This window comes from Lactuca virosa, chromosome 6 (assembly GCF_052849685.1).
Source record: "Lactuca virosa cultivar CGN04683 chromosome 6, Lactuca_virosa_CGN04683_v6, whole genome shotgun sequence".
NCBI classification, from domain to species: Eukaryota; Viridiplantae; Streptophyta; class Magnoliopsida; order Asterales; family Asteraceae; genus Lactuca; species Lactuca virosa.
Window position 1 is genome coordinate 46,505,648 of NC_136431.1, and position 24,496 is coordinate 46,530,143.

General features: G+C 39.7%; 2 protein-coding genes across 2 annotated transcripts; one reads left to right on the top strand and one right to left on the bottom strand.

The window, feature by feature from the left end:
- Positions 1-1,114: 1,114 nt before the first annotated feature.
- LOC145119030 (E3 ubiquitin-protein ligase RSL1-like) lies at positions 1,115-3,076 on the bottom strand. The gene is made up of 3 exons (XM_079054677.1): positions 2,377-3,076; positions 1,475-2,271; positions 1,115-1,378 (listed from the first exon to the last, which is right to left on the bottom strand). The coding sequence occupies exons 1-3, from the start codon at positions 3,037-3,039 to the stop codon at positions 1,273-1,275; spliced, it is 1,566 nt and encodes a 521-aa protein (XP_078910803.1). The 5' UTR covers positions 3,040-3,076; the 3' UTR covers positions 1,115-1,272.
- A 12,352-nt stretch (positions 3,077-15,428) lies between these two features.
- Positions 15,429-16,867, top strand: LOC145122653 (ATP synthase subunit d, mitochondrial). The gene is made up of 5 exons (XM_079058215.1): positions 15,429-15,680; positions 16,077-16,158; positions 16,257-16,321; positions 16,438-16,524; positions 16,617-16,867. Exons 1-5 carry the CDS (start codon positions 15,510-15,512, stop codon positions 16,716-16,718), a joined length of 507 nt encoding a protein of 168 aa, XP_078914341.1. The 5' UTR covers positions 15,429-15,509; the 3' UTR covers positions 16,719-16,867.
- Positions 16,868-24,496: the final 7,629 nt, after the last annotated feature.

Below are 24,496 nucleotides of genomic sequence, written 5' to 3' on the forward strand. Positions count from 1 at the left end.
TAGTCTTATTTGTATTTAAGTTCTTTATAATTTTACCTACTATATAGGTTTGCATGTTATTAGTCGTTGGCTGGTAGCATATGTTAGTCTCACGTACTCCTACAAATATAAACCTATACAATATTGCTTAGTTGATATTCATATATCATAGAAGATTGATTGATAACAATTAATTAGTTTTTTATGTTAATTTTAGTGGTGACATTATTTAGTTGGGATATGAAAATTTTAGAGCCTCGGGGATATATGTTATTCATACAACTGATCTATCTTTGAGGTTGAAGATTGCCTAAAGCTAGATGATGACGAATTACATTTCATTGGATCCAAATGAATATTGGAAAGTACAAGACTCTTTGAAGTTCTTTTTAAATTTCTATAAGACAAGGCTGCGACGTCTCTGTTGTCGTGTTACAATATTTTCTTGGATGAACTTTACCACAAATAATAAATTGAAAACAGAAACCATAAATTGAAAAATGCAGTTGTTAATAAATTGACAAATTCTAATAAAGTTGGGAAGAAAAAATGCAATTGGGAAGATAAACATGAAAGCTTCTTCCTCAAGCTAGGGTGAAATGATTGTAAAGTGTTTTCATGTTATGTTCTTTGCATTTAAATGTTTTTAATATGGGTCGGACTATGAACAATGCTACTTTAATTTATTTTATTTTATAATATGTTGTTAACTGCATGCACTTTTTGTACTAGGTACTTGGTTTCATTCACTTCATAGTCATCACAAAACGACAAACATCTACAACGCAATAAATAAATAAATAACACTTAAAATCCATACAACATGTTTTTTAACCATTCAATGAAACAAACTATCATTAATTTTATATAAAATTTAAACGTAATGAACTTACTATCTTTTATCATTTCATGCACACTATTCACATAAAATAACAAAAATTATAAGTTTGTTAGATTGAATAGTAGTGATTTGACTTTTATAAAATCAATTTGTTTTTAAGCATATGAATCAAAAACATAAGTGAAAAGTTAGAAATATCACCTCACCATAATAAATAGCTATAACCATATGTTCATTCATATTTAATTTAACCATGGTTAATTATCAACTCCAAATTTTCCAAAACCACAAACAAATAGCAAAATCTTTTCCCCTAAAAATGGTGAAATCTCTTTTGTAATAACCATACAAAAATACCACCAATATTATCAACATTTATAGCTTTCAAAACACCAAAAGAACATAAAAAGGAAAATTTGAGTCAAATTACTTACCTCAATTTTGTGACCTATTTACTCCACATATATAATATAGCGTTCATCCCAAAGTGGACATGTGCATGTAGGTTTCTTCTCAATCCATTCAGCTCCACACGTATAGCAAAACTCATATCCACATCTGCAATAGTTAATTAATTTCATGAATATAAAACAAGAAAATATAATAATTATATTTAATAATATGGTTTCTTTGTAGCATAAATATAATATATACCTGCAACAAATATGGAAGCACCCTGCTGCTAATTCAACCAGATTCTTGCACTTGACACACTGACGCCAGCTTTTACTTGATGCAAGCGACTTCAGTTTTGCCTCATTAGCAGATTTATACTCAAAAGACTCGATGTAATCACAGCAACTCATATTATCATGCCAAGCTACATTGCAATTCATGCAAAAAAGACGATGACATTTCACACATTTTCTCTTTCCAGATTCTTGAGAAGAAGAAGAAGAAGAAGAAGAAGAAGAAGAAGATGAGGTGGGAGCTTGTTGTTGGAGCTCGGTTTTTGACATCAAAGCAGAGCAACTAGAAACTGGGCAATAAACTTTCTCTGATGGAGGAATGGAAGCTTCTTTTATCATTGAGCTCATCATATCATATAGTTTTGGATTCAAGAAACTTTTGCAGGTTTCAATTTCAAGCTCAGATTTGCATTCTTCATGTGGACATTCGGGTAGCTTCCCTTGATGTAACTTTGCTTCTACATGCTTTCTCATACAGGAAAAACAGTATCTGTGTAGACATTTGTTGACAGAAAACATTTGGCCAATGTAGGTGGATTCAAAACAGATTGTGCATTGTTCAAGTAATGTTTTCCTCGATTCGTTTTCTGCTAATTTGGTGGCGTGAGAAAGAATTGCATCTTTTGCAAGATGATAAGCAAATGCCAAATTGTTTTGCTTCACGAGAATAGGGCAGCAATAAGCAAATTTTGTCTCCATATGGTTCAGATGATTGATCAATGTCATAACCTTGTTGTCTGTTGGTCTCCGTTCACCAATGAGCTGCAGATTTTCGAACATAAGATGGAAAAAGAAAAACCCTAAAATTGGATGTATAGAAGCTTACATGAGAAAAACGATTCAGATTTCATGAATGTGGAGACTTACATACTGATAAATCGAAAGGCAGTTGCAGGAAATTTGAACTCGTTTTAACCCAAGAGTAACAGCAGAATTCAGCGCTTCAATCAAAGCTGTAAGCTCTAAAACAGCATCATCTTCACCTTCAGTTCCACCAACCAAAAAGGATTTCCTCGACTCAAATACACAACAATCGGACTCATCATAAATCGCAACCCCAATCCCAGCGAACGACATTTTAACATTCATAACCGACTCATCGATCACTAAACCCCTGAAATAAACCGTAAAAACCTCCTCGTTCGACGACTGCAACAACGCGTACGGCTTCTGAAAGAAATCCCCGGTCATCGTCAAGTCAACATCCGGAACGTCAAGAATCTGGCGAGCGAAGGGCTGATCGTGTATCAGTCGGTTGGGATTCTCATTCATGTTCTTCAATTCCGCGCTGACCAACTCCCGATAGTAACGTTCGCGCTCACGCTTGACAGAATTTCGAGCAGTGCCGGAAGGGGACTCTTGAGTTTCGTTTAGGGGGAAGTAGAAAGACGACGATGAAGAAGGTTTAGAGGATGAAGAGACTTTGATCGCCTCTTGCATTTGCAGTTGGAAGGCCAAATCAAGGTCGGAACCGCGTTCGTCGGAGTCGGAGAGGAGGATCAGAAGTTCATTGTCGTCGTCGACATCCATGGCGTGTGGGCTTTTGGCTGCAAATATAGAGTTTCAAAAAGATGATATACCGAAATGACAGCCTAAATATCACCGTATGGTTATTATCTTTTTACATATTTTCATAAATGGTCCTACTGCTTTTCAATCTTTCTGGTACATATGCCCACATTAGACTGTAAACGAACCAAACGAACACGAACGAGACTTGTTCATGTTCGTTCGTTTAAGTTAACCGAACAAATGAACGAATACGAACAGGTAAACGAACGAGTTTTCTTGTTCATGTTCGTTCGTTTAACAAATTACATTGTTCATGTTCGTTCGTTTATGTTTGTGAACATGCTAAACGAACAATGATAAACAAACATATATGAACATAAATAAATATATAATATAGTAATGTAATCAAACACAATTAATTATATATGAACATAAACGAACGTTCACGGACATAATTGAACGAACGAGACCATTGTTCATGTTCGTTCGTTTAACTAAACGAATAAGAATTTGTGTTCATGTTCGTTCATTTATTAAATAAACGAACTTCCCGTCGAACGGTTCACGAACAATTCGTTGAACATTCATTTCGTTTACAGCCCTATGCGCAAACATTGCATACAATTAACTTTTTTAACAAATTTTTGTTAAGTGTTTTTGTGAAAAGACTAAAATACCATTTGTTTTTTTCACATAAATGTTCACTTTCATTTAAAATGAAATCAAAACTCAAATTCCTCTTTTATTAGGCCTAACCTAGTTTGGTCCAAGACTAATACCCAAACTCACAATCTAAAAGACCCAAAAGCCAATTAATCAACCAAAGCCCAATTATGGCCCAACTTTCTAAATTTGGCCCAAACCCCTTACATGGCCCTTACCCTAAAGCCCAACCATTTTCCTAGCCCAAAACACTTGTACCCAAATGGCCCATTAAGAACTCAAACACCCAAGCCCAAAATTGAAGCCCAAAATGCAAAATCTCACATGACTGAGTACGCGGGGCGTACTCATCTATATGCTAAGCGTACACGCTATTTGGCTTGTACGCTGCGTGTACAGACTTGTACGCCCAACGTACTCATCCATTAGGCCAAAAATCTCCATTAAGCTCTTAATGCTTAAGTCCAGAAGTCCAAACCACATATTTGAGTCCTAATAAGAGTCGAGAACCATAAAGCCACTAACTTAGTGACTTTGCATGCCCCAAAAGAACCCAACTTCAAGATATAGCATTATACTTCCACCAAAAGGACACAATCTCGTGCCTGGGGGATTCCAAACCCTAAAGGAGACAACTTTATGAATATAGAACCTCAGAAACACCAAGAGTGGCAACTCATAGCTACTGGAGTGGTATCAAACCATTAGATCTCATTCTTGGGGCCAAAAATGAATCAAAACTCATCTATAATAGATATAAGACATTTATGAACAAGTTCATAGCTTTTTACCTCAAAAAAGCTAGAAATGAAGTAGAGAATCAGGATCCACAAGCTCTTCCTTGATCCACAACCTTACACTAAACTCCATCTTCTTGAATATGAACCAAAACACACCAAGATGCACACAATGAGCTCAAAAACACCACCAAAGAGGCTAAGGGATGATTTATAGGGTTTTAGGGACTAGTAAATAGGCCAACCCTAAAGACTTAAAGTGCTTATATAGGGTACACCATCATAAATTAGGGTTTTCATTTACCCCTCGTACGCCCAATGTACGAGGTTTCGCACCCTCAATCCATCCCTCGCAGTATGCTAAGAGTATGCCACAATACGCCCCGCGTACTCCCTAGGTACGCTCGCATGCTAGGGTTTCCTCTTAAACCCTAAAGCACTCCGAAGGCCATAACTTCTTCGTTATAAATCCGATTCTGACGATCTTTATATCCATGAAAAGGTAATAAGATGCTCTACACTTTAATCAACTCGTGCCTGCCTTACCATATCCCAAAAAAAATCCAATATCCATAAAAGCCCGAGTTGGCATACTACCAAAATACCCTTTGGCTCCAAAACACAAACCGAATACCTGGATCATCCAAAATACATCATCCACCCCCAAATGAGTCCAAATCTCAATTCTTCAAGGGTCCTAAGTCTGCTAATACCCACTCCTTGATCACCACCCTGAAATGGGAAACGATTCGAAGCAGGGCTTTAAAACTCTCCCATACTTAAATTAGATTTCGTCCTCGAAATCATTCCTTACCATTCCCGGCACTCCCGGCACCCTGTGCAACACAACCACAATCTCGAGCATACCACAACCTTTCCATGGAAATTGAAACCAACCCTAGCAGGGCTCTCCAACCCGAAGATGAACGAATCCTTTCTCCACCTGAAGATAATCCCTTGCGAAATAACCATGTCTATTTACTCTGAAATCTGAAGTCTCGAGATTGTTTGACTCCTTGACAGACCTCCCATATTGAACCATTTCTAAATCCATTCCACTTATCTCCCAACTGACTACTCAACTTCTGATAACTTGAGGTTCCCACTAGAAAACAGAATCACATACCAATTATTGTTGCAGAACACTTTTACTTGATAGAAGACTCAGATAATCCTTCGAGTAGAAGAGTCATCCCTGCAACGGTTAGAATCAGACGAGAGCTACGCAACAGGGTCAAATCTTTTACTCTGAGATTATTTAACCCAAACTGCAAGTGACCTAACATATTCTCTGAATAACAAGCGACTCCACACACGAGTTCCAAATTAATAATACCGTCTTGACTTATCTTAATGCCATTCACAGATAGAACTACTCCAAGACACAATCACAATGGCTTGATCTATCATCAAAACTGAATCCATTCCTTACCCTTGAAACCTTCGATTGATGCCATCGGCATATAGATACCCCAATTCTTATCTCACTGAAAAGAAAATCCTGCACATAAACACTCACGATTCCCAACTCGAGATCTCACCCAAAAACCAACCCGATACTCAACTCATAACCCGAGATCCACAGATTTTGTGGCAACCCGAAACTTTCACCTGGTATATCTAGTCAGTTAATCTACATTAATCTCGTTTCTGATAACTTCTTGTACTGTTTAAGGGTCCATTTAAGCGTTCTAAGCTTGAGTATAGCCAAGGTTGAGGTTAGGAATGAGTCAGCAAACCATAGGGTGACAAAACTGGGCCATACACACCTTCAAGAGGAGTGTACGGCCATACACATGGGTGTGCGGCCGCACACCCCCCATATGGCAGCATACCCACCCTATATAAAGGGTAGAACCCTTTCCTTTCATTCCTTTAACATCATGGCAGCACACAGCACCTTTTCTCTCAAGACTCTTCAACCGCAAACCCTCCCAAGGCTTCAAAAACGTGAGTAATCCATCCCTTAGCTTGTTGTACTTGAAGAACCACTTCATCTAAGCCTTGATTCATCAAGTTTCATCATGTTCTTCACTCTTTGAAGGAGTGCGGCCGCACACCCCCTTAAGGTGGCCGCACACTCCTAAAAGACCCTCCAAAGTGAGAGTTGGACTTCCATCTTCGAGTTGGACATGAACCTAGCTTTGCTACACCCTAGATTTGGCATTTTGGACATTATCTTGTTGGGTGTACGACCACACACTCAAGTGTGCGACCACACACTCAAGTGTGCGGCCACACACTCAAGTGTATGACCACACACCCAAGTGTGCGAACACACACTCCCGTGTGAAACCACACACACACCTTAGGACCACAAACTCACTTTCTAAGACCCTAAACTTGTACTACAACTTAGTATGGACCTAGAACACTTCATGGATGCAAGAATGGACCTTGAAACACCTCAAAGACCCTTTCCAACATGAGTGTACGACCGCACACCCATTGAGCCGCACACCCATGGCCGCACACACCTTCAAGGTGGCCATACACCTCCCTCATGAAATCCTTTAAGGTCCTAACACTTAGTGCAAGTAGCTCCAAGTCCCTAGAGTGGTTCTCCATCACATCTAGTGGTGAAATACCTTCAATTGACTCCTTTATGTGTCATTACATGTTAATTAGGATCAAATCGTGTTCAAGGCTTCACTTAAACATCCCGCATTTCGTATCAATCCTTCATTCGAATCGCCCGAGGTGAGTTCATACCCCTACGCTTTTCCGAGTTTTTCATGTTTTCAGGGGGGGGGGGGGAATACAAGCAAAAGTACAAGGAAACCTGTGCTCAAAATATATTATTTTGTTTAAGATAATTATATTTTCAGAATGCTTTTAACACGGAAAACAGTTTTACCAAACGATTAACAAATCAACTCGTAGAAACAGTTTTCAAAACTACAGCAATGAACTTATGAACCATGTAGTAAAATGTATCGTTTTATAAAGGATTCATGTTAATCACAAAAGGATTTTCTATATTATTACTTGTAAATTTGTTAGTCTAAGTTGGAGACACGTCCTTGGTAACACTCCCACAGAATCAGAGTGTAGGACTAGCACTTGTAACCAGAATCTCTTGTAGGGAGAGCGTGATTGTTGTGTATAGATCTATACGGGACTGACTATCCCGCACCTCGCTGCTAGCTACAGTTGGACCGGCAGGTCTACGGGTGACAAAGTCATAAAGGATACTGGCCCCGATACGTGCCATATCAAGTTAATGTATGGTTATAAAACTCACAACCTATATAGCAGGGATTTACTTTTGTAATAATGAATCAAGTGAACTAACCTCAAAGTAATAACCGATGGATTACTGGAAGGTATTAATAATACCTTCAGGATTTAGTTCATCCAGTTTTCTTTTATTTAGTTTTATTTATGTAATAAGGTTAATATACCCCACTGGGTGTAACTAGGGTTTTTAAAAGAAAACTGCTTTTATCGATATAAGTATGGTAGATACTTGTACACCTCAGTTTAGAACGGATAATCAATCATCAACCTTTAGGGAAAATATAGGATTTTCCCGGGATAACCCGGCTATTCAAAAACGAATTTTTTAACATGTAACCTATGGATATCCACATTCCTTCCACGACACCTTGGATTGTACATATCTTGTATGAATCTGGAAGTCATGGAAGGAATGAGTTTTCAAACACGCTTTTCATAAGAAAATATAGGATTTTCTTGAGGAACACTTTTCAAAAGGATCAAAGAAACATTTTCCACCAAAACTAAATGCTTATGAACTCACCAGCTTTATGCTGATATTCTTTCAAAACTGCTTGTATTCTCAGGGATTTAGTAGACAGGTACTTCCAGGCTTTTGGAGAAGTCGGCGCGTTAGAGTCACGTCTTTCCATTTTACTTTTGATATGAACAAACTATGTATTAAGACAATGTAAACCTTTTTCATATATGTATTCAATGTTTGGTTGTGTTTACTATGCTTGCTATGATACAACTGTTGTGATACTACGCATGACGTCAACGACCCCCGAACGTTTCCGTCGTTCCGGTTTGGGGGTGTGACAGATTTGTACTTACATTTCACCCAAAACCTTCTGATTCATGACAAACCCTCACTAGACCGAGATATAAAGGTTCCCAAACCATCGCTGAGACTACCAATCTCGCACCTGGTCCAACCACTAGGTTCCCAAGAGTCCAAATAACAAGGCTACCCAACCTATAATCCCCTCTGCGTCACACACTTACCACATACTTAATTCCTGCAACTCAAGATCCAAAACCTTGACCCAACGATCTCTACCAGGTCCCACATGTATTGCGTCACACACACCCTTCCTAACTCCCGGAAATCCTGATAGATTCTCCCTCACTTGGATTTGACAAAGCTCTCTCGTCTCTTAGATTCGATGGATTCCCAACCCATTAACCTCATATAGCATGAATCGCCTATGACCTGCGTTAATCAATAGTAGTGTTCCATTACTAGCCAAATTCAATGATCGTGCAACTTCTGAAATCCTGAAGGATACTCTTGAAATCTTAACCGGTCTGATAATTCAAATTGCCTCCCATGATACCTTACAAATTCCTTGAGTTCTTATGCTGGCGACTAAATACCATAACCCTTGCCCTGAACTGACGAATCTTCACCCCAACTTCCATTCTCAAAGAATCATTAAATTTTACCCATCTACAACCCATGCGGATATAAAACTCCCCTGACATTTCCAATGACCAAACAACTCATGCAACTGAAACCACCATCTTCCTACTACCGCTCCTCTCCTAGCAACAGTAGTGTTTGAACCCAAAAGTTCTTCCATAGGCAACCGCCGATCATACTAGAACATATGATAATACCACTGAACCCTGACTTCACTAGAGAACTTACCCGCTAACCCTGACCAAAGATCCTCCAAGTAATACCCCTGAATTGATCTCAACAAAGACCCAGATCGACAACTGAACACGCTGAAACCCGCTCAACGAGATACGACCCTCTACAGATTCATTGAAGACTCTCGACATGCAGGACGGCATATAGTAATCTTTGATGACCCAGACAAAAGCAGAGAACCAACCCGATATATAACTTACTCAAACCCAAGAAAAAAATTCCAAAGCAATACAAATTCTTGATAACAACCTAGAAGAAAGCAGAAGATAACATACTCGCAAAAGCATCTGAAGAAATCCTGACCTCCTCCTCCCGAGTTACTCGTCCATCCTGAGGATGCAAAACTCACTTCCGATCCCAACTGATAAGAACTAACAATAATATCCTCCTTCCTGAAGGATTCTAAAGATCCACAAGCTTTGGGCTCCAGATGAGCCCCCAACTTCCCTACTACAAACTCGACCCAAAAGGCCCCGCGATGACCATCCAAGAGTTCCAAAATCCATTCTTTGACTGAACCAATGACCACCGAGGTCCATTCCCAAATACCGCGAGTAACCTCCAATGAGATGAAATTATGCATCTGTGCATCGATCGGCTCGGTACCTGCACCTGAGCCGAAACCAGAACCCGAACCCCATTCCTAAGTGGTCAACACCATAATGAAGAAAACATGTAAAAGATTCGATTATACCCAAGAATCCTCATCCCACAAGCTTCCTAGATTTTCCAAGACTCTCCCCGATTCGAGTATGGATCCTGTGCTTTTAGTAGTACGGGTCCAATACTACCTTCCACACCTATCCATACTTTCCTCAAGAATCCTCCCGAATCCACTAAGTCACATTCTCAAATTTATACACCCAACACTCGCTACCCAGTGCAACAACCTACTGAAGCAATCCATAGGATTTCCTAGGTTCCCGACCTCACCCTGCCATAAACTGCTGAAGAACTCCCCATAATGTCAGTCACCCACCTCATGAATACAATCATATGAAACAAAGCTTAGATAATCCTTCGAGTAACAGACTCATCCCTACAACGGTTGGACTCAAACAAGAGCTACGCAAGGGTTAAATCCATTACTCTGAGATTATTCAACCTTTGTCGCATATAACTTGACAAATTCACTTAGTAGCTAACTCCCATCACTTAAGAGTTCCACAAAGCACAAAGCAAGCAACATTCATGCAGTAACATCCCAATCTATAGAATAACCACGAGCATCCAATCCCACATACAAGAACTCATACTAGGAAATCTCACTCCCGCTACTGATTGCCTTACACATACAAATTATACCCAATATAGCATCCCATGCTTCCTAATATTATAAGTTAATTACTACATGTATAAGATTAAGTTAGTCGGATCACTGGTATGCCTCATTTACGAAGTTGAGTTATAAAGGGGGTATAAGGAAATTGCCTATAAAATGGTAGTTGAATGGGTGTCCACTCTCACCCACCACTTCTTTGTTTGGTGGAGGGTCTTTAGCAGAACGGATTTGATAGGACATTAACTTCATTAAAAGTATAATGCTATTAAAGTACTATAACTCTTTATTAAATCCCAATGTAGTTACTTTAGGGAAAATGTGAATTTGTATGCCAATCCATGAAATTGCACATTATGCTTTATATGTCGTTAGTGGAGCGTATGTGTAACACCCATAAAAATTCAAGCCAATTTAAAACTTTTTAAAACATTTAAAACCATTAAGTCATTACAATTTGTTTCCAAAATAGTTTAGACATCAGAGTATCCCCAGAATCAATCATGAAAATATGAGGAGGTGCACGATCACGCCTTTGCCTTCCCGCGGTCATCCGAATACCTGAAACAATAATCGATAAATGTAAGCTCGAAGGCTTAGTGAGTTACCCCCAAAATACCAACCTCAAATAACCATAATCATATCATATCAACAACTACATAACAACATGCATATTGAGCCTTCAGTCTGACTGGACCGCCTCGCAGGCCTTCAGTCTATCTGGACCGCTCTCCGAGCCTTCGGCACGTCTGGACCGCCTCGTAGGGCCTTCAGCCTATCTGGACCGCTCGTCGGGCCTTCGGTCTGACTATCATACCCTCCTGGGTCTGTAGTCTATCCGGACCGCCTTGGGTATGTTGGCCTTCAGCACAAAGCAGGACCGCCTCAACCCAAACCCCCAATCAAACAAACATGTGCACATACATATCATACGCTAGCATATATAACAGTCAACCAATCTAACAGATCACATAGCATAGCATCATCCTATGCCCAAGATGCTGACCTAACCAGGTCACCAACATATGTACAGATAATCATACGGATCTAACAGATCACATAGCATAGCAACATCCTATAGTCAGGATACCGACCTAACCAGGTCACTAACATATATACAGATAATCATACGGATCTAACAGATCACATAACATAGCAACATCCTAAAACCAGGATACAATCGTAAAGGGCCGGCCTTGGTGCCGTAGAGCCTGTTGATATAGTGAGGAGAACTCACCTGTCACTGCTGAAGTCCCGCAGAATAAACTCCAGCTGCTGGTTGACAGCTTCCCGAACTGTCAACATCAAACAATACCCAATTAATAATTAGGTCCCAAGCTCAAAGTCCAACTCACACTCCAAAAGCTCAAAAGTCAAGTAATGGGCCAAGGCCCAACATATGACCCAATTTTCCAAATTGGGCCCAGACCTCTACATGGTCTTTCCTTAATGCTCATCCAATTAGTCCAGTCCAATTCCCATGGCCCAATATCACATAATCGTAAAGGCCCAATTATGGCCCAATTTTCCCAATTGGGCCCAGACCTTCACATGGGCCTTACCCTAAAGCCCAACAACAGAGTCTAGTCCATATGATCATTCTTGGGTGTCCCATTAATGATCTGATTACCAAAGCCCAATGGAAAGGCTCAACTCAAGGCCCAAGTGAAATTAGGGTTTCACATAAAATGATGACTAGGGTTAAGTTTCCTACTTAACCCATTAAGAACTTAATCCACTAAGGACTTAATCCATTAAGTTCAATATTGCTTAGATTAATCTTTGCCAATGATTATTATTTAATATTTCAAACTATTAAATAATTCCCGTGTGTGTGTCCCGATTAATTCTCAAAATTAGGGTTTTATTGGCATTAGGGTTTTCCAAACCCTAATTAGGGTTTCCAACCCAAATACTAGCCAATTATCAATTTGTTGGGCTTTTAGGTCCATTAGGGCTTTATTGGGCCCATTAAGGTCTCATTGGGCCCACTAGGGTTTCTTTTGGCCCATTAGGGTTTAGTAGTCCCTTGTCCAAACATCCAAACGAGTCATAAACCAAACAAGGCACACCGCCACCCGACACGGCGGCCGTTGGCGGCAGCCACCACCTCAAGGTGGTGGTTTTGACTTTCTTTCCTTTATTCCATTTGTACAATTTACAATACCATCCAAGAACAAACACACACATACTAATAATATACACACACTAATACATACACACAGCCACTAAAACCCACCCACCTACGGTGGTGCATGGCGGCAGCGGGGTTTTCCTCGAATCTCCGGCCAACAGAAATGCTCCAAAAACAATAATCACAGCAGCACCCGACTTACATACCCACAACAGATGTGGCCACCCACCCGTGGCGGAAAATAACGGCAGCAGCCGCACTAACGTCCGCAGCGACGGCGTTTCGTCTTCGACGGTAGAGAGACGTCCCCGACTACCCCGGTGGTCTTAAGGCTCCAACAGTGGTGGTGGCGACGTATCAATAAACATAACGGAGAGGAGAGGAGAAGGTGGTTCGAACCACCGAGTATAGGAGCGGTACACGCGTCGTGCCCGAAAAATAAACCCAACACTATGGGTGGCGGCGGTAGCAACACAGGAAACAGCAGCGGCGGCAACAACTCGGTGAAACAACCGTATGGCGGCAGTGGTAGCAACGAGGCTCGACCAGCACCCTCGATCGGTCCTCCCCGAAACAACAACGGTCGTGGCGGCTTCTTCCGGCGACCCCGACGTCCGACGATTCTTCAGATGGCGGCGGTTGGAGAAGGAGAGTGGAGAGGGAGTGGGGTGGCGGCTGCACAAGTTGTGACTAGGGTTAGGGTTACCGGATGGGTAACGGCTAAATACCCCGCCCCTCATAGACATTTCCCCATAATTACAAGATCAGCCCCTCCATCATTCTTTCTTTCAATTTAAATCCAAATGTTACCATTTCTACCCTGGCTTCAAGAATCTTTTCAAATCTAGTCCGTAATTTACACCACAGCCCCTCACTCAACAATTCCTTTCAACATAGGTCCAGAATTTACTCCTTTAACCCCAATCATTCAAGATCCTTTCAAATTAAGTCCAATATCATTCTTTAACCCCTGGAACTACATTCCAATAATTATTATTAAATTTTAAGCTCTAATAATATAAAATAATCAAAATAATTACTTCCCGGGGTTCCTGATTTATTATTTAATTACTCTATTCAAAACGGGATGTTATAGTATGTGGTTAACCAGCACACTAATAGGAACTATAAAGAGTAACAATGGGCATCTTGAGAATTATAATTGTTGATGGAGTGTGTGGTGTTTACCAGCACAGCAATACGAGATGATAAATGACATCGAGGTTGCCAAGCATATTTGCATGGTTATTCACATCTTGTTTGTGATCCGCGGTATCCCAGTCACAAACAGAAGAGCATAATCTGAGATTAAACATGTCATTGATAGATTCAATGAATCTCAAAAGATCTAGGAATTTCATTTTGATTGAAATTGGTAAATTGCTTTACCTATCTTTATAAATTTTACAATTAGATTACAACATCCATCTTCTAGATTGTGAATTGCATAGTTGAGTCCTAACCTTAATTATTATGGGTTATAATATTAAGGATTATTGTCGTCTAACTAAAACTACTTTTTATCTATAGATGTTTACTCCTGGTGACACTTCTGCTCCTTCGTCCTCTACCCACCACTCAGGTTTCTCCCTGCTCTCGATCGTGTCCAAGGTGACATTTGATGGCACCAACTACAATGACTGTATGTGCAATATCAAGATGGCTCTTCGGTTCGAGGGCAAAGATTATGTATTTGAAGTTAAACTTGTTGAAATTGATGAATGCACTACTACTCCAGAGCAACTAGCCTCCTACAAGAAACACTACAACGATGCAACAAAAGTTGTTTGCATCATGGTCGCTACTATGACCCCCGATTTGCAGAGGTTCTATGAGGACTATTGGTCATATGAGATGAACAATAACCTTGTGGGAAAGTACCACAAGAGAGCTCGTCACGAGAAATATGAAGTGGTAAAAGCTCCCATGGCTTGCAAGATGAAAGAGGGAGAGTTTGTGTGCAACCACATGAAAAAAATGCAAAGATATGTGGAACGTCTTGTTAGGCTCAATGTGCATTTCGATGAGGAGTTGGCCATTGACATGGTCTTGAACTCCTTGCCAAGTTGTTATGATCAGTTCATTTTGTCTTATCATTTGAACAACATAGAAACCACATTGGCCCAATGTAACATCCGATTTTCAGGCATTTCATTTTAGTCCTTAGCCTATTTAAAGTTTGCATATTTGGCCCTTTATGGTAAAAGTCTCACATTTTAGCCGTACACTAGGCGTATGTGAGGTACGCACAACGTACTTAAGCGAACCATATATGGAAATACCTCATTAATGACTGTCCTACGTAGGATGTCACGTGAGAAAAACCTACAAAAATCTGCCATAAATATTGAATATGTACAAAAACAAGAAAGACTTATTTTGCAACAAAAAAATATAGACTAAATGTGTAGAAACTAAGAACTTAACCTAGAGTAATTGGTCTTAATGACTGAATGTGTACAAAACAACAAGTTCAAGGTCTTATTTTATAAGAAAAAAACAATGATGATTAAACATGTACAAAATAAAAACTATATTTACCTTTTTCCTTAAGAAACACAACACAAGTAAGGCAAACTGAAACGATACGACACAAGCATGGAGAAAGTGTCAAAATTAAGAAATACAGGGGGCAAATGGGGTTTCTGTTTTCTTTTTCTTCTTACCATTTTTACCCTTCAAATCGATCGTTACACCTGGTATAAAATGAGATAAAAGGGAAAGGTTTGCCTTTGTATAAGCTCTCTCGCACAGGTTCCTCTTTTGGTTGGATTATAGAGAGAAAGCCATTGAAAGATGAGCGGTGTAGGGAAGAAGGTTGTCGATGTGGCGTTCAAGGCGTCAAAGACGATCGATTGGGATGGGATGGCGAAGATGATCGTCACCGACGAGGCTCGCAAGGAGTTCTCCTCCCTCCGCCGTGCCTTTGAGGAAGTCAATTCCACTCTTCAGACCAAATTCAGTCAGGTGTGAAATACTTTACTCTATCTCGATGTGTATTGTGTGTATGCGCATCGATTGTTATGTGTTCGATGAAATAGATCTACGTTCCATTAGATGCTTAGGGTTTCTGAGAACTTAAAAGATTCGAACTAGGTTTGATGCCGAAATGATTATTATTCCTTTATATTCGCGGTTATAAATCCAGCAGATTCATTTGTATGTATTACAAAGAAGATGATTACTTTTGGCGATGATTTGATGAATGTTTTCCGATTGGTAATTCTATTGCATTGGACTAAACTCCTTTAGCTGTTACAACTTTTATTAAATGCTTCCATGCCTGAATTTGTATGCTTTTATGATCAACATTGTTATCAATTCAATCCAATAATCTGATATCAATCCCATTTGGTATTTCAGGAACCAGAACCTATTGATTGGGAGTACTACAGAAAAGGACTTGGATCTCGTATAGTTGATTCTTACAAAGAATATTATGACAGTATGTTATCTATCTTCACCAAGATTTTGTTCTGTTATCATGTTTACTCATATGAAAGAAATGTGATTCTTTGTTCCTTTTTCTCTCTACACATACAGGTGTTGAAATCCCCAAGTTTGTAGACAAGACCACTCCTGAGTACAAACCTAAATTTGATGCACTGGTCAGAATTCCTACTTTACATAAAAAAAAGTTTTGATTTTTTTTTTTTGGTTTTGAGAATTCCTATTATTGTTCAATTGGTTGAAGAAAAGATGAACTATTGAATTACATTTACAGTTGGTGGAATTGAAAGAGGCTGAGCAGAAATCCCTCAAGGAATCTGAAAGATTGGAAAAAGAAATTGCAGATGTCCAGGATCTGAAGGTAATAAATAATATATTTATATTCTTTCAAGAATAAAGTAATTTATATAAGTGGTTGTGTGTGAAATGAGTTTGTTGATGTGATTGTAACAGAAAAAACTTAGCACCATGACAGCAGATGAATATTTTGAGAAACACCCAGAGTTGAAGAAGAAATTTGATGATGAAATCAGAAATGATTATTGGGGATACTGATTTGTTGGTGAGAAAGCCATTTGAATTGATTCCTTTTTGTTTGAGATTTTAATTTGTAGAAATAAAAACAAGATGAACAAACAAACAAACAAACACAAGATGTTGTCTATTTATCCACTCCAGAGGTAATGTAACTTTCTGTTTTGATATGATGAAGGGCAAGGTATAAAATGACCAAATCCATCAACATGAATTCCAAACTTGTTTTCTTCATTTATTTTTCGATATCATAAGACAGAAATATAATTTTTTTTTGACTAAAAATATGTTTGAACGTAGATATTGACAATAGCTGCCCAAGTATGGTAGAAAATCACATTAGGGTGTTTTAGAGATTGTATTATATAAAAATTAAGTGAAATGAAAGCAAAAAAAAACAATAGGAAATAGATTGGATTGTTGTTTGTTCAAACGTTCAAACATTTGGTTTGGTTTAGGACCAAATTGTCATTAGAAAAAAAAAATGGCTTAAAGTGGATTTTGAAAAAGCTTACGAATTTTATGTATGTTGGGGTTACATGGATGACATGCTTGCAAATCTCGGCTTCGAAATGAAATGGAGGGAATGGATTAAAGTTTGTCTCATTTCTTCATGGTTTCAATGTTAGTTAACGGAAGCCCTTCAACTAAGTTTCAAGGGATGTTTATGATTGTTTTTCAAAATATCTTATCGACTTATTGACTTTTTAAAAAGCCAATAAGTGAAAACATTTGACTTATTGACTTTTTGAAAAGCCAATAAGTGAAAAAAAATGTTTGACAATTTCAAAAGCACTTTTTAAGATAGCTTCTTAATACACTTCAAAAACGAGATTTCCAAAAGAATCCAAAACTTGTTTTTTTAAATGTTTTTAGTTTTTTTTAACTACAATAGCTTCAAAGATGAGATTTTAAGTTAAACACATTTTTAACTTATCAACTTATTGGTTTTTGTCATAGTAAAAACTAATTCAAACATTTAAAAAAAATCTTGTTCTCACCGTCATAAGTCAATAAACACTTTTATCCAAAAATATTTTTGGAATTCAGAAAAACAATTCCAAAGACTCGCTCAATCAAAAAATTGAAAAAAGAGTTTTGTCAAGGCAACATTCTTTCCTTTTATATGACGTCTTGAAGATTAACATGCACAAAATTAGTTTAGTAGGCATGGGTGTTGGGAGTCATGAGGTTGACGGTTTAGCCGTCATCATTGCATGTGTTTGGGAAAATTTCGGCTTACGTACCTTAGATTGCCAATAGGATCCGATATGAGTAGGATTGATTGGTGGAAAGTTATTGTTGATTGCTTCATGAAGAAGTTGTCTAATTGGAAAGTGAAAACGTTTTTCCGTTGGATGAGAATGAGTCCCTAGTGTCACGAATCGGGGTTCTAGAATTTTCCAGACCGATCAAGAGGATGGTAGAATAAGTAATAATCTACCATAAGTCCTTAGAACGACCTAGAATTCTCTAGGACACAAAAGTATAGAATAGAATTGTGTAGAAATTTGTATATAGATAAGGATCTTGTTTGAACGATCTAGAATACTCAGGAATATTCGAAACCTAGAAACTTCCCTTTGAGGAGGTGTAGGATGCCTATAAATAGGGGGATGACTCATTTGTCCAAACCATCGAAGAAGTTCCCTTGTAAGAAGTTAAGTTGTATAAAGAAGCACTTTTCTTAGAAGTGTTTCTTGTCGTTCCTCTTGCTTCCTTTAATCGTTAATACATCTGAGCCATCGAAGTTAGCCTGACTTAGTCGGAGGAAACACTAAGTGGCACACAGTGATTGAAGCATCCCGTGACACGTGGTATCAGAGCCAGAGTTCGTACAAGCAAGAGATCATGGCTACGGAAGGAGGAAGTAGTGAAGTAGCAAACGTGCCTCCTGTCGTCGAGGAGAAAGGAAGAAAGTCCAAGAAGAGGGACCAATCGATAGATGCCTTGGCAAACTTAGAGAACAAGCTTACAAGGATAGAGATTAATGTCGGTGAGATCATTGAATGGAAGGATACCGTCGATCAGTTCGTTGCCAAGATAAGTGACACGAGCGATGGATTGAAAGAGACCATCGGTGTCATCAAGGGAGAAGTCCTTGGACTTATTAACACCCTGCGGAATGAGTTCCGTGAGAAGATTGCTACTCTAGAAGCCGAAGTGAATTTGTGCAAAGCCGCAATTGCTGGAGGAGCAAGTACAAAGATGACGCCACATGCCGATGCACCTAAACCCCTGAAGTACGGAGGTAAGCGTGACCCTAAACTTCTTGAAGAATTTTTCTGGTCCATAGAATGTTATTTCAATGCAATCGGGGTAAAGGACGATAAGCCTAAAATAGACACGGCCGTCCTATACCTATGTGAGAACGCCGCCCTATGGTGGAGGCGGAAGCATAACGACATAGAAAAAGGGTTATACACCATAGAGACATGGGATGAGTTCAAAAGGCAACTCAAGAAGCAGTTTTGTCCCTATAACGTCGAAGATGTAGCGATGAAGAAGCTTCGGGGACTGAAACACGTTGGGTCGATTAAAGATTATGTGGCAAAATTTACTGCTTTAATGCTTGAGTTGCCTGAATTACAAGAAAAGGACAAGTTATTTTATTTCCAAGATGGACTACAATCTTGGGCTTATAACGAGCTCAAGCGAAGGAGTGTCCAAGACGTTGACGAAGCTATTGCTGTAGCGGAAGACCTTATGGACTTCCGAAGAGATGCCCCGATTAGGAGGACCAGTGGGGGAGATAAAGTCGCAACAAGGCCGTCACCAAGGGAAGATAGACCCGCTGTCAAACCCTCAACTTTCAAAGGAAAGGCGATCGAAGGAGGGACTCGTAAGGAGGTGAAGTGTTATTTATGTGACGGTCCCCATCTAATAAGAGATTGTCCCAAGAAGAAAAGTTTCAACGCCATGGTCTTTGAAGATGAAAATGAAGAAAGGGACGAAGTGCAACTAAGCTCGATGCGTCTCCTCAACTCGGTGGCTAAGGAAGAGACAAAACCAAAGAAGGGAGGAAGCCTCATGTTCGTAACGACAAAAGTAAATGGAGAAACCACAAGAGCCCTAGTTGATACAGGTGCGTCTCACAACTTTCTTGCTGAGGACGAAGCAAAGAAAATGAATATTCAATATACGAAAGAGAAAGGATGGTTGAAAACAGTAAACTCCCCATCCGAGCCAATCCTTGGAGTTGCTCATAACGTGCCCATCGAGATAGGAGGATGGAAAGACACCATAGAATTAACAGTATTCCCTATGGACGATTATCGTATTGTGCTAGGGATGGAGTTTCTAGACGAAGTACGCCCATTTTCCTTTGAAGACCAAACCATGCATCTCACCAAGGGCTCTACGATTCACATCGTACCCTTGGAAAGAAGTAAGACGGAATCTCGAATTATCTCCGCCATGCAATTAAATAAAGGACTCCGAAAGGGCGAAACGACCTTCTTAGCCACATTAAAAGAAGAACCTGAACTCTCCAAGTTGGAAGTTCCAAAGGAAATCAAGAAGGTACTAGAAGAGTTCAAAGACGTAATGCCACCGGAGTTGCCAAAGAAGTTACCACCGAGAAGGGAGGTTGACCACGAAATAGAACTTGAACCCGGAGCCAAGCCATCAGCGATGTGTCCTTATAGAATGGCTCCACCAGAGTTAGAAGAACTAAGGCGACAGTTAAAAGAGTTACTAGACGCTGGGTTCATTAGACCTTCCAAAGCCCCGTTTGGTGCGTCGGTGTTATTCCAGAAGAAGCATGACGGTAGCTTGAGAATGTGCATCGACTATCAAGCACTAAATAAAGTCACTGTGAAAAACAAATACCCCATACCTTTGGTAGCCGATCTATTTGATCGACTAGTAAGGGCACGTTGGTTTTCAAAGTTAGATCTGCGATTAGGATATTGGCAAGTGCATGTAGCAGCTGGAGACGAACCGAAGACGACGTGCGTGACAAGGTACGGATCATTCGAGTTCTTAGTAATGCCCTTCGGTTTAACTAACGCACCTGCCACATTTTGCACTTTGATGAATAAGATATTCCACCCATTCTTGGACAAATTTGTGGTAGTGTACTTAGATGACATCGTAGTGTACTCAGAGTCGCTAGAGGAGCACGTCGAACACCTACGCTCGGTTTTCAAAGTACTCAAGGAAAACCAACTATATGTAAAAGCGGAGAAGTGTTCCTTCGCCCAACCTGAAGTATCCTTTTTAGGGCATAAGATTACGGATCCATATAGAGAAAGACAAAATACGCACTATCAAAGAATGGGAAGCACCAAAGAACATGTCTGAACTACGATCGTTCTTAGGGCTAATTAATTATTATCGAAGGTTCATATCCAGCTACTCGGCTAGAGCAACACCGTTGACAGAGCTCCTAAAGAAAAAAATGACTTGGCAGTGGACGGAAAAGTGCCAAAAGACTTTCGAAGACCTGAAGAAAGTTGTTATGGAAGGACCAATCTTGAAGCTGCCAGATTATTCCAAACAATTCCAAGTACAAACTGATGCTTCTGACTTTGCTATCCGGGGGGGGGGGGTATTAATATGTGACGATCACCCTGTGGCATATGAAAGTCGAAAACTAAACGAGACGGAACGAAGATATCCAGTTCATGACAAGGAGATGACAGCCATTATTCATTTCCTTCGTGTATGGAGACATTACTTACTTGGAAGCCGATTCGTAATCCAAACCGACAATGTTGCCACGAGTTACTTTCAGAATCAGAAGAAGCTTAGTCCCAAACAAGCTCGATGGCAAGATTTCCTGGCTGAATTCGACTATGTTATGGAGTACAAGCCAGGGAAGACAAACGTGATCGCAGATGCACTAAGTCGCAAAGCGGAGTTTGCAAACATCACCAGAATAACTTGTGATCTTTCTGACCGAATTAGAGAAGGATTAAACCACGATCCACTAACCAAGAGTTTGATGGAAATGGCTACGCAAGGGAAAACCAGGAAGTTCTGGGTTGAAGACGGACTTCTACTCACAGTCGGAAATCGTATGTATGTTCCCAGGTGGAAAAGCTTAAGGAGGGAAGTCTTAAGAGAATGTCACGACTCAAAGTGGGCAGGGCATCCAGGGACACACCGAACCAAGGCCATCATAGAACAAAGTTATTACTGGCCAAGAATGCGAGATGATGTTGACGCTTATGTACGAACTTGTCTTATATGTCAGCAAGACAAGGTAGAGCAAAGCAAGCCAGCCGGCTTGTTAGAACCACTACCGATCGCCGAACATCCTTGGGATAGTATCATCATGGATTTCATCTCGGCTCTACCCACATCAGAAGGACGCGGCTCGATAATGGTGGTTGTAGATCGCTTCTCAAAGTACGGGACTTTCATTGCTGCTCCACGAGATTGCACCGCCGAAGAAGCCGGTCGATTATTTTTCAAGCATGTAGTAAAGTATTGGGGACTTCCTCGTAGCATTATCAGTGATCGAGACTCGAGATTCACAGGGAAATTCTGGAAGGAGTTATTCAAACTCATGGGATCGGAGCTCCACTTCTCAACAAGCTTTCACCCACAAACGGATGGCCAAACGGAAAGGGTGAACCATCTTCTAGAAATTTACCTTCGGCACTTTGTTAGTGCTAATCAGAAGAATTGGGCGAAGTTACTAGACGTCGCCCAATTTTCGTATAACTTCCAGCAAAGCGAGGCTACAGGGCAAAGTCCCTTCCAAATCATAATGGGACAACAACCATTGACACCTCAAGAGTTGGCTAAAGCTTATAAAGGGTCTAGCCCACCCGCATATAAATTCGTAAAAGGATGGAACGAAGAACGTGATATAGCAATATCATACTTAACAAAGGCAGCTAAACGTATGAAGAAATGGGCAGATACGAAAAGACAACCACGAGAATTCATAGTGGGCGACGAGGTAATGGTCAAATTCCCACAAAGAATGTTTAAATCCACCCGAAAAGTGCACAAAGGGTTTAACACGAAGATATGAAGGACCATATCAGGTGATGCAAAAGGTCGGGACTAGATCATATAAGCTAAACTTACCATCACACTTGAAGGTCCACCCTGTATTCCATGTAAGTCTCCTTAAACCTTACAATAGAGATGAAGAGGACCCTTCTAGGAGTGAATCCCATCGGGCTCCAGTTGCAAACGTGATCTCCTTTGATAAAGAAGTAGACGAAATTCTAGCCGATAGAGTAATCCGCAAAAGAGGATCACCAAACTGGATTGAGTACTATGTTCGATGGAGGGGACAACCCGATACTGAATCCAGTTGGGAACGAGAACAAGATTTGTGGTTGTTTAAAGACAAGATCGAAGCATACAAGTCCCAGGCTTGACGAGGACGTCAAGGATTTCAGTGGGGGAGGGTGTCACGAATTGGGGTTCTAGAATTTTCCAGACCGATCAAGAAGATGGTAGAATAAGTAATAATCTACCATAAGTCCCTAGAACGACCTAGAATTCTCTAGGACACAAAAGTATATAATAGAATTGTGTAGAAATTTGTATATAGATAAGGATCTTGTTAGAACGATCTAGAATACTCAGGAATATTCGAAACCTAGAAACTTCCCTTTGAGGAGGTGTAGGATGCCTATAAATAGGGGGATGACTCATTTGTCCAAACCATCGAAGAAGTTCCATTGTAAGAAGTTAAGTTGTATAAAGAAGCACTTTTCTTAGAAGTGTTTCTTGTCGTTCCTCTTGCTTCCTTTAATCGTTAATACATCTGAGCCATCGAAGTTAGACTGACTTAGTCGGAGAAACACTAAGTGGCACACGGTGATTGAAACATCCTGTGACACTAGTCTCTAAAGAAGATGTAAGACTTTTGTGTTTAAATGGACGCTTCTTTCAAGTGGATATGAAGTTAAGAACTATGAAGATTTTATATCGAGTCAACATCTTTGTGGGATTGGTTATGAAAGTTGTGAAAGCTATTCACAGTGATGTTGGAGGTCTAGATGGTGTGTGTTTCCGTGTAAATACTTCAGGCATTTGTAGTAATGCACTAATGCTATTACTTCAATTAAAAATCTTCAAGACAAAGATATGTATCTTAATTCTTTTTTTCAAAGAAATGTGGGAAATGATGATTCTACGAGTTTTTGGGATGACATATGATATGGTGATATATCTCTTAAAAATCATTTTTCTAGAGTTTATGTGTTGGAGGTTGAAAAATGTTGTGTTGTCAAAGATCGGGTGGTAAATGGTGATATGAGTTATCTCTTCGAGAAGGGATTTGGTCATTGCAATGGGACGGGTTGCAAGTGGTTATTCAACATATAAATGTGTGCAATCAATCAAGCTCGTGGATTTGGTATCTTAGATATGATGGTTTGTTTTAGGTTGGGTCGACTAGGAATTTTATTTATTCATAAACATCACCAACTCATAATTAAAACCCTAACTCCTCCTATAAGGACCAATATATTGGGTTGGACATTTGTTTTGTATAGAAGTTGAGGTTGGCTTTTTATTGTGTATGTTATGTGATGTTAGCGTGATAGCGTCGATACTCAAGAACAACTTCTAAAATTTTGTTTTGTTGCAGAATCAATTTGTAAGTAGATTGCTAGATGGCGGGATATTGACAATCTCATATGTGGTTTGACTATTGATAAACTAATTTGTGTCGAGACATGTGCCCTAAATAAAACTCAACTCAGACATTATGTTTTGATATGGTCGTGTTTGCTACGATTTGAGTGCTTTGGAACTTTTTCTTCAACATGTTATTTGGAGGCTAGAAGGCAAGTAAAAACTCAAGTATTGAAAACAATTCATCA